This window comes from Caenorhabditis remanei, chromosome IV (genome assembly GCF_010183535.1).
Source record: "Caenorhabditis remanei strain PX506 chromosome IV, whole genome shotgun sequence".
NCBI classification, from domain to species: domain Eukaryota; kingdom Metazoa; phylum Nematoda; class Chromadorea; order Rhabditida; family Rhabditidae; genus Caenorhabditis; species Caenorhabditis remanei.
The window spans coordinates 4,598,716-4,614,139 of NC_071331.1; the positions used below are offsets into that span (position 1 = coordinate 4,598,716).

A 15,424-nucleotide genomic window follows, 5' to 3' on the forward strand; every position below is an offset into this window, starting at 1 on the left:
TATGAACCGTCCGTCTGTGTTGCAACTGACTGATGTTATAAAACAGATGTTTTGTCGAGCAGAAGCGGATGGAGTTTGCCACAGAGCATGTGATGTTTTGATCGTAGAACGTGTACTCGTTGTGGACTTTTGATGATGTCTGCTTCACGAGCAGTCTTGTTGGTGCCTATACAGGTCTTCTGAAGTTTGACGTTGGCCAAGAGACAAGCGTCTGTATTGTGGATGATGTGTCATCATTTAATGTGCAAATATGTTTTGCGGATTCGTGAAAATTTATTTGGGTTTGTCATTCCCGTGATTCTGATACTCTTTGAGTAATCAGTGTGTACCTATATGGTGTTGTTGTAGCTAAAATGTGTTGCTGAAAGTTTGTGTTCGAAAGAGCACCTCTTGTTGCGTAAATCATCATCTCATCCTCTCAGAATGTTCCGTGATTCCACCTGAAACAGATGTATCCGGCAGTGTATTCTCTTCATGAATCTCAAAGAAACTCTGGAAGTTGTACGAGATAACAGTTTAATATCTTTATTCAAATGAGCATTCGCTCTGAAAGAAACACAACAATTATGCCCATATAGTGGAGCAATCATAACACTTCTACAAGGAGAACAGTGGTAACCAAAAAATAGATAAACAAGAATTAACAATTCAGCGGAATCTGAGCCCATAGTGCGGATGGTGACGACTTCTGTGACTGGATCAATGTCCAGATCTCGAAGGACCAGCTCCTGCAATTGGATGCGACTGAAAAATCAATAATTGTTCACTATCAGGTTGTAATTATGTTTTACCTTGAGTAGTGCAGATTTTGGCTTGTGAGGTGGCGGGTGTTGTCTCAATCCACTGGCCTTTTGCAGTTTCCAAGTACAGAACACGATGTTGTGGTTCGCAGCCTTTGGATCATCAACTATGTGGATGCAGTTGCGGCACAATGTGTCGACCTTCTTGCAATCTTGATGAATTCCGCGATCGTTTTCCGGAAACTTCTCCAAACACTGCAAGCAGATGTTGTGACGGAGAGCTATTTGGATTCTGTCGATCGATGTTGGGAAACTATGGCATTGGTCAGTGTTGTGATTCGGCTCAACACACAATGTGCAGCTTCGCTGAAAAATTAACAGCATTAGCTCTCTTTCAAATGAATCAAAAGATAACTCACGTTGACTTTTGCGGATGTCGTCCCTGGAATCGCATTTTTTGCGTTGTCCAGTTTGTATGGATTGGCGTGAGTGACTGTGGGTGCAGAGGCCGATAAGATAACTTCAATGCGGTTGTTGGTCGTTGTGAGAGAGCTCAGTAATTTGCGAATCTCTTGTACGTAGCCAACTACTCTGTCCATGTCTCTTAGCCAGGATTGCTGGCGCTCGGCTTGGATGATAGCAGTGAGTAAGTCACGGAGCTTCTTAAGCAGGTCCGTTTGGCTGTTGTATGCTAACACGAGTTCACTGTTGGTTTTCTCGATGCAGCTCAGCTTCTCCGTTACTTGATCAGCGAATCGGATCCATTCCAGAGTCACTTCATCCACAGACTTGAACGTGCACAGTTTGTTTTTTACAGTCTCGATGGTTTCACGCAGATCCTTGTCTTCTGAAAGACGGGACGTTAAAGGTTTAGGCTTTTACTGCTATTTGATTTACCCTGACTCGCATAATTCGCGGCGGTTGTTGTTTTCACTGCTTTGAAGGCTGGATAGATGACCTTCGCTTCTTCCGATGCTTCGATTTCTGCGGATGTAGCCGGTGGCACGTTCTCGTCGCCCCCTTCCATATGTCCTGAATGAGTGGACCAGCGCGAGGGACGCGTGAATTGTGCGGATGTTGGTGTCGCGCAGATAGCAACTTCGGAAGCCTTGGTGTCTTCTTTATTGAATTTCAGTTCGTGCGGTCCGATGTCATTCATCTGTAATACATATTACAGTGAGACATGGAGACCACACTGAGAAATAACAACAAGTCGTGATGTACGAGAAAAATCAATATCTGTAGAGAAAATGAATGTATTCTCATTTATTACACGATAAGGATTAACAGAAGGTAAAGACAGTGGTTAAACAATTAGGGATGTTAGCAGCTCCTAGGCTTTTCAGCGGTTGTCGCTCTCTTCCTTTTCCGAGTGTTGTGCGGATGGTGTCCTTGTCGTGTTTCGTCCCATTCCCCTTGTCTTCCGTTTCAGTGAACGGTTGAGGAGTTGATGTTGATCGAGCGATGCACAAACTCTGGAAAGGAGAGATTCGTTATATTTTCGACATATTTGCTTTAATTTTACCTCCTATTCTGTCCAAGACAGGTTCGGATGCGGCTGTTGGCGTTGGACGCGGGATGTTGACTCCGACTGCCGCTGTGCGGACTGGTTGTCCAGTGGCAGCGTCGATATGGATTGGAGGTGGGCGGATTGGATGTTCGGTGAAGGCTTCGACTGGAACTGCGGTTGCAGTTTTTCTTCCGAGCTCTCTTTCCGGGTGGCATCCTCTTCCCTCCATCACTGAGTCGATCCATTGTCTCATCGTCCTTGATTGGACTCGTCCTTGAGACTCTGTAACTATTTTAGTTATTTAAGAGCTCTTCTCTCATGTACACTATACCTCTGAGCAACATAGATGGTTGTGGACGAGGTTGGCGCGGAGCACCCGGTGCTGAAATGGGCATGCGGATGTTGGTCTCAGTGGCCGAATCCTCAGAATCGTTGTCAACGTCATCTTCCGCTTTGATGTCGCGGTTGTTGTCGCTGTTCTGTAATGAAAACAGTATGATTAGAGGTTATTATAGGTAATGAGAGTGGATTATCGAGTTTTTAGCCTTAAATTAGCAAATTTTTAGCTGTAAATCAGTGTATTTCAGTATATTTCTATTAAATTCTTAATGGAATAGTGACCGAAATTGTGAGTAATGAGCAATAATCGATTTCTATGGGTAGGTATTCGAAATATTTTCGAAAGTAGCGCTGGAACCGCTACGCGGCCGCGTCGCCTCCCCCGGAATTCTAAAATTGCATCATTAAGTGAGGTTTTAGCTGAAAATCTCTCGGAAGTCCTTAAAATCTAATAGAAACTGGGCAGAAATGGTGTCAGCTTTGATGCTTTTACCGAATTTAAGCAGTTTGACTACGATTTCGTCGGCGTTCACTGAATTTTAGCTTAAACATGCTCAAAATCACTGATTTTTAGCGTTTTTCGTCGAAATATTACGAAATTTTAGCGAATCCGACTAAAATTTTGCCGAAGGAGTGGCCATTGGCCTTTTTATCCACAAAAGAGTGAAATTTATCTGGTTTTGACACAAAATTTACAGCTTTTAGCCACTTTTCGATGATTTTCAGTCGGAAATTATCGATTTTTTGCGTTTTTGGTCGAAAATTCTCAGATTTTTTCAGATTTTTTGGTGATTTTTTCTATTCATGACAAGAAAATACCAACCTCACTCTTAGTAGAGCTTGAGTCCGCGGATGTTGGCGCTGGAATTGCTGCGGAGGTTGTCACAGACTGTCCCTCCACGTTTTCGCTGGCCTGTGGGGCGGATGGTGGTGTTTCGTCGTCGGTCGCCATCGAGAAGTCTGAAATAATCCCTTTAATTAATTTTAATCACGAAAAAAACGGATAAAATCAACGGAAATTACGGAGAAACGGCATGAGAGACGATAAAAATTTTAGGAGAGAAAAATTTTTTCGTTCGCGCTCGTTAACTAGGGAATGTTGTGAGTGGGGTATGGAGTTATGGCACGTGACCTATATCATTGGAAAGCTGAGAACACGTCATTTTTTTATCTGTTTTTCGTTTTTGCTGAGGACCCTCACAGTTCGAGAAATTTAGGTCTGAAAATGTAAGGATATTTTCCCCGTGAACTTGCGGTCACAGTTGATTTTTGGAGATTTTCGGCAGATTCAGTTCACGTGAAGTTTCAAAATATAATAAAAGTGAAAACCTTAAAAAATCAGCGGTCGAATGGTTCAGTGGTAGAGTTCGGGAATAGTAATCAGAGGGTCTGGGGCTCGATATGCTCTACTCGAATTATTTTTTTTATTTTTTGTAAAGCTCATAACTGGCTCCCAGAGCAATCTTGGTCGCTTTTTCACACACAGCAACAGCCTCACATAGGCAACTTTCACATTTTCGACCAGAAAAAAATTCTAAAAATTTTTGCATCATATAAAGTCTTGAAAAATTCAACAAAATTTTTTTTGAAAAAGGCCTGAACGAGATGCTCTAAAGATCAGAGAACCCCGAAAACAAGGAAAAGTGACCAAGATTGCTCTGGGAGCCAGTTATGAGCTTTACAAAAAATAAAAAAATAATTCGAGTATAGGATATCGAGCCCCAGACCCTCTGATTACTATTCCCGAACTCTACCACTGAACCATTCGACCGCTGATTTTTTAAGGTTTTCACTTTTATTATATTTTGAAACTTCACGTGAACTGAATCTGCCGAAAATCTCCAAAAATCAACTGTGACCGCGAGTTCACGGGGAAAATATCCTTACATTTTCAGACCTAAATTTCTCGAACTGTGAGGGTCCTCAGCAAAAACGAAAAACAGATAAATAAATGACGTGTTCTCAGCTTTCCAATGATATAGGTCACGTGCCATAACTCCATACCCCACTCACGACATTCCCTAGTAAGTCCGCAGTCGTACGCAATGTCGGTGAACATTAGACAGTACGACTTTTTGGCGGGAAATTCAAACTTGTGTCGATTTACGGCATTGTTGCTCATGTTAAAAGCAAAATTGCTCATAATGACGCAAATTTATGCGAAATTCATAGAATTTCGACTTGGGTGAATAGAAAAAATCGAGCAGAGTTTCGCCATGACATGACACAGAGTTTTTCGGCATTCTAGATGAGAACGACAATCGAAAAAGGGTCTCTAGTGCGGGTCTGGGGCTAGTTCCGTCGTTTTTCAGCAGATGTCAGCTTCGACGGCGATTTTCGAGCGGATGTTGGCCAACGTAGACGTCGTAGAATGATGTAGACTTCGTAGAATGACTGTGACATCGTAGAATAACGCAGACATCGTAGAAAATCTGCCGTAGACCTCGTAGAATAACGCAGACATCGTAGACTGAATTGTTCTTCTTTCTTCAACGATTTTCGTGCGGATTGTTGGCCAACGACGACTTCTTGGATCCATTTGGCCTTCTTTCTTCTGCCTACACACTGAGGTGTAGGTCTTTTCAGCTCGATTCGCGTCGTTGACTGCCAAAATTCTTCTTTGACCAGGAATGGACTAGCGGACAATGCCGGTAGCCGTCGACTGGTGACGTTGACTGCCAAAATTCTCCTTTGACCAGGAATGGACTAGCGGACAATGCCGGGAGCCGTCGACTGGTGACAAAGGAAAAATCTGAAAAGGAGAGAACGGAAAAACGACGAAAGCGCGGAAAATCAAAGAAAAACGAAACACAGAGGGTAAAGGGTAACATGTTGCTATTTTTTAGCTACAATTGCTCACTTTTACAAATTTTTAGCCAAATATTCAGAAAATCAGATGTTTGCGAGCCGACTCGGTTCATATACAGCGGGAAAGTCGAAAAAACGATAAATTTACGATTTGTGTAGAGACATAAGAGCCGCCTTCAAGTGGGAATGTCGAAATCGATATGAAATGAACCGATAACTGGAACAAATAGTAATACCGGGTTTAACTTGGCTAGAGACATCAGTGCTAGCAGAAAGTTGTAGTGAACTGTAAAGAGAAACGAAAAACAATGAAACAATAAAAAAATTGTATTTGAAACATTCATTAAACAGAAAATATTCAATGCAGAGATTGGTTTGATCGACTGTTTTACTAAAACAATTGTTTGTAGTTGTTTTCTCTAATGAAGACTTCGAAATATCACTCTTTAACACTTCTTTCATCAACCATGTTGACAAAAAGCTTTACAGCCTTCCAGCCTTACAACTTTGCAGCTGTACATGCAATCAGTAGAATTACTTCATATAACGAATGAGCTCAGAGTCCAAGAATAAAAATAAAATTTATATCAGACTATTTATGACAATAGAAATAATATTTTTTTATAAATAAATTGTAGAACTGTAGAAGTTTATGTACAAGAAAGTTGGTGATTTTCCACTGTTTCATAAAAATGTAATATTTTTGATACATCTTTGGCATTAGTGAGTTAGTGAAAGATTTAAAAAATTGTTTTTTGTCGGTGAATTTACAACTTTATTTCAACTTTTCAAACATAAATTCTGTCATTTTAGTCAGATTCTCTCCAAAATCTCTCAATGTTCTACTAAATTTTCGAAAATCGGGCCCAGGCAGCACGGGTAGGCACAATTTCTCACCTGCAGGTCTGAATATTGTTCCATATTTTCGGGTAGTCCGGCTTTCAGACAATTTATTATGAAACTTCCAGAGAAAAACTAACTGCTCAAAAAATGATATTTCAGAAATATTAGGAAATATAGAAACAGTGACAAAAATTGTAATGCTCATCTCAGTTTCCATCAGAAACCACTACAACACGAAGAAGAATGAAAAATATTCAAAAATCACAAGTTTTATGAACTTTTTGAGACAAATGGTCTAAAGTTTGGAAAACATGACATTTACGCTTCTGATAGTATGACTCAACTATAAAATGAAAATGAGAAAAAATTACATATTGCAGCAGAAACAAAAAAAGCAGACACATATTTTGATGAATTTCAACTGTACCAAAAAGAAGGAGAATTAGGTTTCCCTAGCGTCAGTACGTGCTTAAATAGGCTAGAAATAGTCCTGGAAAATGATAAGGATCTATTTCGCCAGGAAAATCACACACTCTCTCGCATTCTACAAAGAATAGTAGTACCAACCTCACTCGTTGAACAAGATAAAGATAAAGATGCGCGGTGGACCGCGACGCGAACACGCTCGCCGCCGACGGCATTAGAGAGAGTTTTGATGTGGAGCAGGGCTGTGCGGCAACAAGTTGCCGGTTGCCGAAATTGCCGAAATTGCCGAAGTTTTAGTTGCCGAGTTGCCGTTGCCAAATTCGGCAACTCATGTTTCGGCAACCGTTTGAGGTTGCCGAATTTCGGCAACAGTTTTTCGGCAACTCGGCAACAACGTTAAATTTTCTTTTCGTGATAAATTTTTGCAATTTTACAGAAAAAATCAGTGAAAAGACTTAATCAGGGCAAGACCCGCGGAAAAAAACTAGTCATGCAAATTTAACAAACTGTAGTCGAATTTCGGCGGTAGCTTCAAAAAAGTCTTGGTTTTGACAAAAACCATAGAATTAATGGAAAATAGTTGATTTTAAGAATGTTTAGTGGTTTCACAAGCTCTCTTTATGATTTCTTGTCTCATTTGTAAATTTTTGTTATTAGGTTTGAGTGAACATAACTTTTTATGAGACTTTAGTAAAAAATACTACTGTTGCCGAAAGTTGCCGAAAGTTGCCGAATGTTGCCGAGTTCAAATTTCGGCAAGTTGCCGAGTTGCCGAAAGTTGCCGAAGCATGAATTGCTAGTTGCCGAGTTGCCGAGTTGCCGAAAAAAGCTGTTGCCGCACAGCCCTGATGTGGAGGAGAGTGCGATTCTTTACTGACAAAAGGGAATTAAGAGCGGTAATTTGAATTATAATTATTTGAATATTCCTGATAACAGGAGATTGAAAAGAGATAAATAAAGTGAATTAGTGAACAGATTGAAACAATATTGAAATAAGAAATTAGTAAGGCGGTGATGAGCCTAGTTTAGAGGGAAAACCACATAAGGGTCATCATTCATTGTTAATCGAATTTCGTCACTTTTGAAACTGTGCTTTTGCAACAGTACTTTTTAGTCTTACAGACTGATTGAAAAGATGAAGGGAAAACCAACAGATATTAATATGCTTACATTAATGACAAAACGTAGCCCATCACAATTAAAAACAATTTGAAACATGTATCAAACAATTTAAAAAACAATGAAACATTCAAAGTGGCAAATGCAAACCCATGTGTCATTAATGATAGTGGTCTGTTTTTCTTTAGAAATTTCTGAATAATAATTTTATTGTTTCTCTGCGGTAATTAACAATGACTGTTTTTGGATGTTACTATTCCTTGACTGGCATCAACAGTTTACTATATATTTCCACAGTGAAAGTGAGCTAGAAAAAATAAAAAATCTACAGTTTCTAATTCTGTTCAAGAAACCCACATCATCATTTGGTTTCTATCCACTTAGTAGATTGATAACACAATAATTGCATGGACACCATTGACCTCTAAAAAAATACATGGTATTACAGAAAACATGACACAGTAATATATCTCATCATAATTGAAATGTTTTTGATGTTCTCTTTTGAGCTGTAGATATTTTGCTATCGATGGAGATCTAGCTCGGCTTCACTGTAAGAACACAGAGTAAGCTACTGATGACAACTGGGAAGAACAATAAAAGAACAACAAGCACATTGTTGGAGCAGACAGGGGGAATTGGAAATAAGTTACACAATGATGATCACTATGTCAATAATACTTCCACTGTCTTATGAGAATTAAAAAAAGTAAAATCGTCGTGGCGGAACAGTAATTACATTTACAAAAGTGAAACTCTCGAGGATATGTGGAAATAATAGTTTTGAGAGAATATCTGTCGCTATACTTTTTTGACAGTATTTCCAGTATCAGTTTGGCGTATATGTGTATGAAGATTCAAGAACAGTTCATATTGGTTACCTTGAAATCGTTGGTTGCAACAATAATAAAATTTGAAAAGGCGAACTTCTTTCTTACTTTAAAATAACATTTAAAAAAAAGATTCTGAAAAATAAGAATGTTATTTTAATATTGCAGGTATTGCAAAAATTTTCAAAGGTCATGCAAGCCTAACCTAAAATATCCATAATTCTATTTGAAAGCGATTTCACTTCTGTACTTCAATTCACTCAAAACTGATTGCAAAAAATTGACCAGATGGTGCGAATCATCCTCTTGTAACAGTTTTTGTTTTTAACTTATTATTTGTCATTTTGTGAATTTTGTTAGTAAGAGCCTTTGAAAAATGAAATCCAACAATGCAAATTGGAAAGTTTTCAAAAATTAAAAATGGTATGATACAGAAAATTGGTGTTTGTTTTGAGTGAACTAGATTAAGACTTTTTGAAACAGTACCATTTTTTTGAGGATCACCGAACATACTCACAAAATCTGGTAAGAGCATTCAAAAAAATTTTTGGAAATGTTATAGAATTTCTGTAGCTATAATTATAACAACATGGGACATTGAAGCCAATTTTTGATTTCGAGTAACATTTCTGTTTCACACTATCATTATAAACTGGTGGCTGAAAAAATAAGCAATTCCTGGTTGATCAAACTTAGAATGAATAAAGCTGTTATCATGTATTACAAGAGCAACGTTAAAAGGGAATGGAACCATTTGGAAATGTTACATTTTTATATGGATTGGCGTAAAATTTCTGATAAAATCGTAAATGAACTAAAATTAGTAGAGAAAATGAGAAATCTCTCTTGTCAATACAGTTTCACGTGCGCGAGAAGACGTTTCCTTGAAATGAAATGTTATTCTTAGATCCTTTTTGAGATTATCCTTTTCGAGTCCGATTTTCAAACTTACCAAGAAGAGAATTATCGATTTTATTAGAAAATTTGAGTCGATCCATATTAAAAAAATAATTTTGAACATGGTTTCCCCTCCAAGAAAACAACTGGAATTTAATGAAACATAATAAGAAATACTGTATGATCCGATTTTGCATTCAAAAATGAAAAATATTAGTGAAACTGCATAACTGATGAAAAATAAATCATCTAGATTAATCAACGCCAATATTCTTGTGTAAATAAGAATCATGAAACAAAACATTTTTTCACTGTTTCAAACTGATATAAACTGGCAACTAACATTAAGCGCTTGTTATTTCGTTTGACTCATTTTCCTCTGTACCGTCTTTTTGCAGATCAGTAGCAGAAACACGTGTTCCTTTTTAGTCGGTAGCTCTAATCATATTAGCATTGGAAAATTGAGGTGAAGGTTTTCTTGGATTTTGTTTGTTTCAATATGATAAAATAAATATTTTCCTGTGTAAAAATTAAGTGCACTTCACTAGAACTGTCATGTTTTTAAAGGTTTCTGATCACTTTGAAACCGGATTGTTCTAGAGATACATATTAATGCTGGTACTAAATTGATGTAGGTTGCAAAAATTCTCATAATGAGTACCTACACAAATAAGGCTGCCAATACAGATTCAGCACCCTCTGTGTGAGGAAAAGATTTCGAAATTCTAAGAAATTTTGGAAAAAGTAGGGTGTCTCCTTTACTTTCATTTTTCCTTTTTGACCATATTTTTGTTTCTGATTCTATTGACACGAACAAATCACTACTAGCACTAAATGGTTCTTTAGATGAGCATAGTGAAACACTGTTTACATTTTTCAATAGTCATTTATGGTCATAAGTAAGCTGAAACTACTGAAACTACGTTCAAGTTTCAGCATTTCTATAATTTGTTTGTTTTGGGTGTGAGAGATTGCTCCGGTAGCATCACATACATACGTGATTATAGCAGTCATTTTTATTTCTCAACTGGATGTTTTCTGGTATTCGATATGATTCAGTCCAAACACTTTTCACTGTGTTGGAGTCTGCTACACTTCAAGAGTCTTTGATTTTACTTCCAACAATTTTTGATTTGGATTTGACTATTGATTTTGACACGTAACAGTATAAAATGAAAGCTTCTAGCAGAGTGCTGCATTGTGTTAAAAAATGGCCACAGAACAAATTTGTGAGAGAAGTTAATCAACACAAGAACGTTTGAAAACAGAAAAAATGCTCAAAGCGGAGTATTAGCACGGCACGCTTCTTACAACAACGCTCTACCACAACCAAAGAAAATTATGTGCGAAATTGAGAGACTCAGAGAGAAAGACACATTTTCAAGGGCATTTCGGTAAAACGCAGTTGTAAAAACTGTGCCGAGCTAAAAAGTTGCATAACAACTCGGTTACTTTTTGAATCCCTAATGAAGATTTCATAATAACAACAGTTACTTCATCAACCATGTTGACAAAAAGCTTCAGAACCTTTTACATATGCAGCCAGTGGAAAATTTCTATTAGCGATTGAGCTCGATTTCCAAGACCAAAAATTGTATTTGAAACAGACTATTTCTGGCAAAAGGAATTGATTTTATGTTACATACTTTGATTGTATAAATGTATGTACAAGAAAGTTGAAGAATTTAAACTGTTTCTTAAAAAAGTAATAATTTGTGATAAATTTTTGGTTATATAATATGTTTCAAGGGGTTGTGTTTAGTGAAAAAGACTAAATTTAATTTGATGCAGCATCGAGTTTTCGAATTTTTGAATTTCAACGGTACTGTTGGGAAGCAAAAAAAACCATTATCGTCCAGATTTTATCCTCCAGTTAAATGGGCTGAAACACTGAAAGTAGCTTTCTGAGCTTTTTTGATTGTTTTGGAACAGAACCTGTCTGATACAGAAATGATACTTATCAAAAAGGAAAAATGTGGATTAAACAGTTTTTTGAAACAGAAATGTATGTATGAAAATAGAAAAAATAGTGGAGCAGAATGGCAAAAAAAAATGCAGGCAAAAATAACGAAGCATGTTTCCTAGTTAGTTTTAGTTTTAATATCATATAAAATTTTAGGATGTGCAATTTATAACCAAATGAATAGCCCGTGATGAAATATAAGAATATTGTGGAACAGAAACGGTGTGATATTTTTCGACAGATTCAAGCATGCAGATAATAAAAAGTGGAAAGTGAACATAGGAAAACCCAATATCAAGCCTATTTTTTCTCAATCTTACGCTCAGTCGTATATATTTTATCTATGAACTCTGACTTGCCCACTTCCCAAGAACTTCTTCAATTCGATCACTAGTTAGTCGATTTACAGTTTCGATAATAAGCAATAATGAATTAAAAACTTTTTCTTCAATAATATCCAACAGATTCCAAAACATAACTTTTTACTTTAACAAAAACTAAGGTTTCTGACAAAAAATAAAATATTGAAACAGATTGTATTTGACGAAACAGAAAAGAGAAAAAAGAGAAACTATTCAAATGAGTTTCAAAAAATTCTAGACGTTGTATCTTGATTAGAAGCGAGTTTCGACTAACCTCGAAAAAGAAAGGATTTTCGATTTTACCAGAAAATCTGCATCGATCCATACATCTAGCATTTTTGAGAAAAAAAATTATTCCGTCACCACTTGAAGGGAAACAACTGAACACAATGGAGCAGTGAATTTCATAAAAATAACGACAAAAAGGTTCAATATTGATTTAATAATACGAGAAAATACTCTAAAATTTTGAAGATTATTGTTAACTTATATCCAATTTGAATTGCCTAGATTCATCGATACCAATATTCTTCTGTTAAATAAGAATCATGAAACAAAATATATTTGTGTTTTTACTGTTTCAAACCGATATAAACAGCCAACTACCGTTAAGCGCTTGTTATTTTGTTTGACCAGTTTCTTGTGTAGCGTCTTTTAGCAGATCAGTAGCAGAAGCACATGTTCAATTTTTTTTTAGCAAAGAATACTATTCAATTTCTAAGTGTATCATTTTGCCACAGTCTGAAATTTGGAGAATTTCAGCGGATTCGCGCATACGACTAACGCGGATTAAACCACTTTAATATTAAGCTTTTCGTGAAAGAATGAAATTTGTTAATATGAAACACAGTGGTCAAAGTTGAAAAAAAAACATGTTTCACATATGTAAAATGTTTTATTTTCAGTTAAGTAAAATGATAGGGATCGTCTTTTCCAAATATGAGACTGTTCAATTGTGATATTACTACTCATCTGTAACTGAAATTATTTTATGAAAGATCTTAATCTATAAGCAGCTGTGGAGTATATAAATAAATGTTATTATCGTGAAAAAATAACAATGCCGTGATGATGACCATTTTAAACAAGCGTCCTTTATTCTCCCAAAATGGACAACCTGGTGGAAGAATTCTCAATGTGTCTCCTTGCAGAAAAAATACCTGACTGTTTCAAGTCGTCAATGAGTTTGGGACATCAGACTCAGCATTTCTGGAAGTGGTGCTAGAAAATAAAGAAAATATAAAACATTTCACTATTTCACCGACTTCACATAATCAGTGACCACAATAGACATACGATATATTTACTCCATGGGTGTCTCTCATTATAACTTTCTTTGAAATCACCGCTTATTTGAAAAAGATACGTATTTTCCTTGAAAATTTACTGATGATCTATCTGTTTCAGTTCGGGCATTTTATGTAACCATCCTGATGGACGTTGCTCTGGTTCGTCCAAAAGCTACTTGTCATTTTCTGTTACAGTCACTTTTGATTTTCTTGTATTTTGATGACTTTATAGTTCGAATGTGACATATTTTGAACACATTTTCAGTTGCCATTCTTAAATCCAGATTCGGTGACATCTCTTTCTGCATGTCTTTCCTAAAAAAATTCTTTTTCAATTTCATCAATTTTCTAAATTAAATTATAAGTGTACGTTTTATTATCATAAAAATAACAGATATAGTTTTCTGGTCGTTTTTAATCTAATAATGAAATCCCAATATTTCATCTATCATTCTCAACGATGATCAGTTTTTGACGGAGCAGAAGTTTTATTTTTACGCGCAAGACGGCATCAAAATGTCATTGATCGAAAATTTCTTTTTTTTGTCTTTCAGTTGAAACATCGAAATACATTTTTTTGGAATATAATAGTTTAAAAAAGTTTTTTTCCCGGTCTCAAGCTGTATTCTGGCACTAAAAACAACAAATGATATGATGTCGGTTTCACTGTTTTCATATCCAAACAGGATAATATGTATTATTAATTATTGTAACGATATTGGTGTTTTAAATACACGTCTTAGTCCCCCTGACGCCTTGTTACTCACTTTTTGTGTTATCTTCCGACATCTCTTCAGAATAATGTACAAATTTTAGTATATTTAAAAAGGTTATCTTGAAATGGATTTTTTTGTAAATATACAAAAAAAATCCAAAACTGTTTTTAGGTTTCAAAGTTTCTAGAATTCGTTGGTCAAAGTATTTGAACATTGCAAACATTTCATCCCCCAGTATTATCCCAGTTCCTGTTTTTTTAATGCTCAAACTGTTAGTTTTCTAGTTTAGAACTTATCTGTTTCAATCTGAGCATTTCCAAACACGTTGGAATCCTCAAGTCAATAAGTACAGTATGCGACCATTTCTATAGTTAGTTTTCACCTGATTTCTTCATAATCCGTATCGCCTTTTTTCAATACAACTGACATATGGTATACGCCAAGTCTGTTTCCCATTTTAGTTCTGTTTCAGTGACATAATTATTGCAACTTTTAATTAACTTCTTTTAGTGATATTTTTTGCAAAGTATGTATAGCTAGAAAATTTTTTAATAATGTCAGGTTAGAAATTATTGAAGAATCAAAAAAATGAAATAATGCTTCAGAACAACAGGCAATGACAAAATGTAGTGTAAAGTGTAATCATTTTCAAGCTTTATGAATGTTATGAAACATGAAAACTATATTTCTGAAACTTGCTCGAAGGACATGACCAATAAGTTTGATAACTGAAAACAAAAGTGATACCAAAAATAATCAGAAAACAAATATGCACTTTTCATCAGATAAAAAAAAAACATTTTGAAGCAGAAATATGTAGATGTTTTTGAGAAAAGAAGTTTTCCATCCTGAATCAGAGATGCAAAGAAGACAGTTTACGGAAATGCGTAAGTCGGAAGCTTTAATTTAGGGATAGACTTGCTTTTCTTTCACAAATTAATTTTTTCCAGATGTTTCTGGTATATTTTCTAGAAACATATGTTAGAAAAAACCGCCGATAACCAGTTTTTGATAAAATTTGACATTCGAAAATTATCTTGATAAGTCATGCACTGAAGACAATTACGAAAAATGCAGAGCACAAAAAGCGGAAGGCGGGAGATTGAAGACTGAAAAAGGACCATTCGAAAATCGAGTCAGATAGTTTGGATTACCCAATTTTCAACTTTTTGAAACCGTTAAGTTTCTTTTTTCAGAAAACTAATGAAAATACAGAAGAGAAAACGAATAATTTCGAAAATATTGAACAATTTCCGAACAAGGAGGTGTTTCTGAGTGCGCAAACAAAACGATAGTAAAACAGATTGTTTTTTTTTAAATTAGAAAACTGCGATTTGGACATTATTATCTTCAAATTTTCCTGTAGAGTTTTCCCGTTTTTCTCCTGTTTTACTGGGGTAATTAGTAATGTTCAGAATGTTTCTCCAGCAATAAATTTTGATTATAGGGATTTCAAACAGGTTTATATAAAATGTTTCAAGGGGTTGTGTTTAGTGAAAAAGACTAAATTAAATTTGATGCAGCATCGAGTGTCCCAATTTTTAAATTTCAACTGTACTGTTGGGATGCAAACAAAAAAAAC

The 15,424-nt window shown here is 35.9% G+C and overlaps 1 protein-coding gene across 1 annotated transcript; it reads right to left on the minus strand.

The window, feature by feature from the left end:
- Window positions 1-699: 699 nt before the first annotated feature.
- On the minus strand, window positions 700-1,899 carry GCK72_012428 (uncharacterized protein; the record flags this gene model as incomplete). The annotated part of the gene is made up of 4 exons (XM_003091268.2): window positions 700-744; window positions 792-1,106; window positions 1,160-1,587; window positions 1,638-1,899. The coding sequence occupies 4 exons, from the start codon at window positions 1,897-1,899 to the stop codon at window positions 700-702; spliced, it is 1,050 nt and encodes a 349-aa protein (XP_003091316.2).
- Window positions 1,900-15,424: the final 13,525 nt, after the last annotated feature.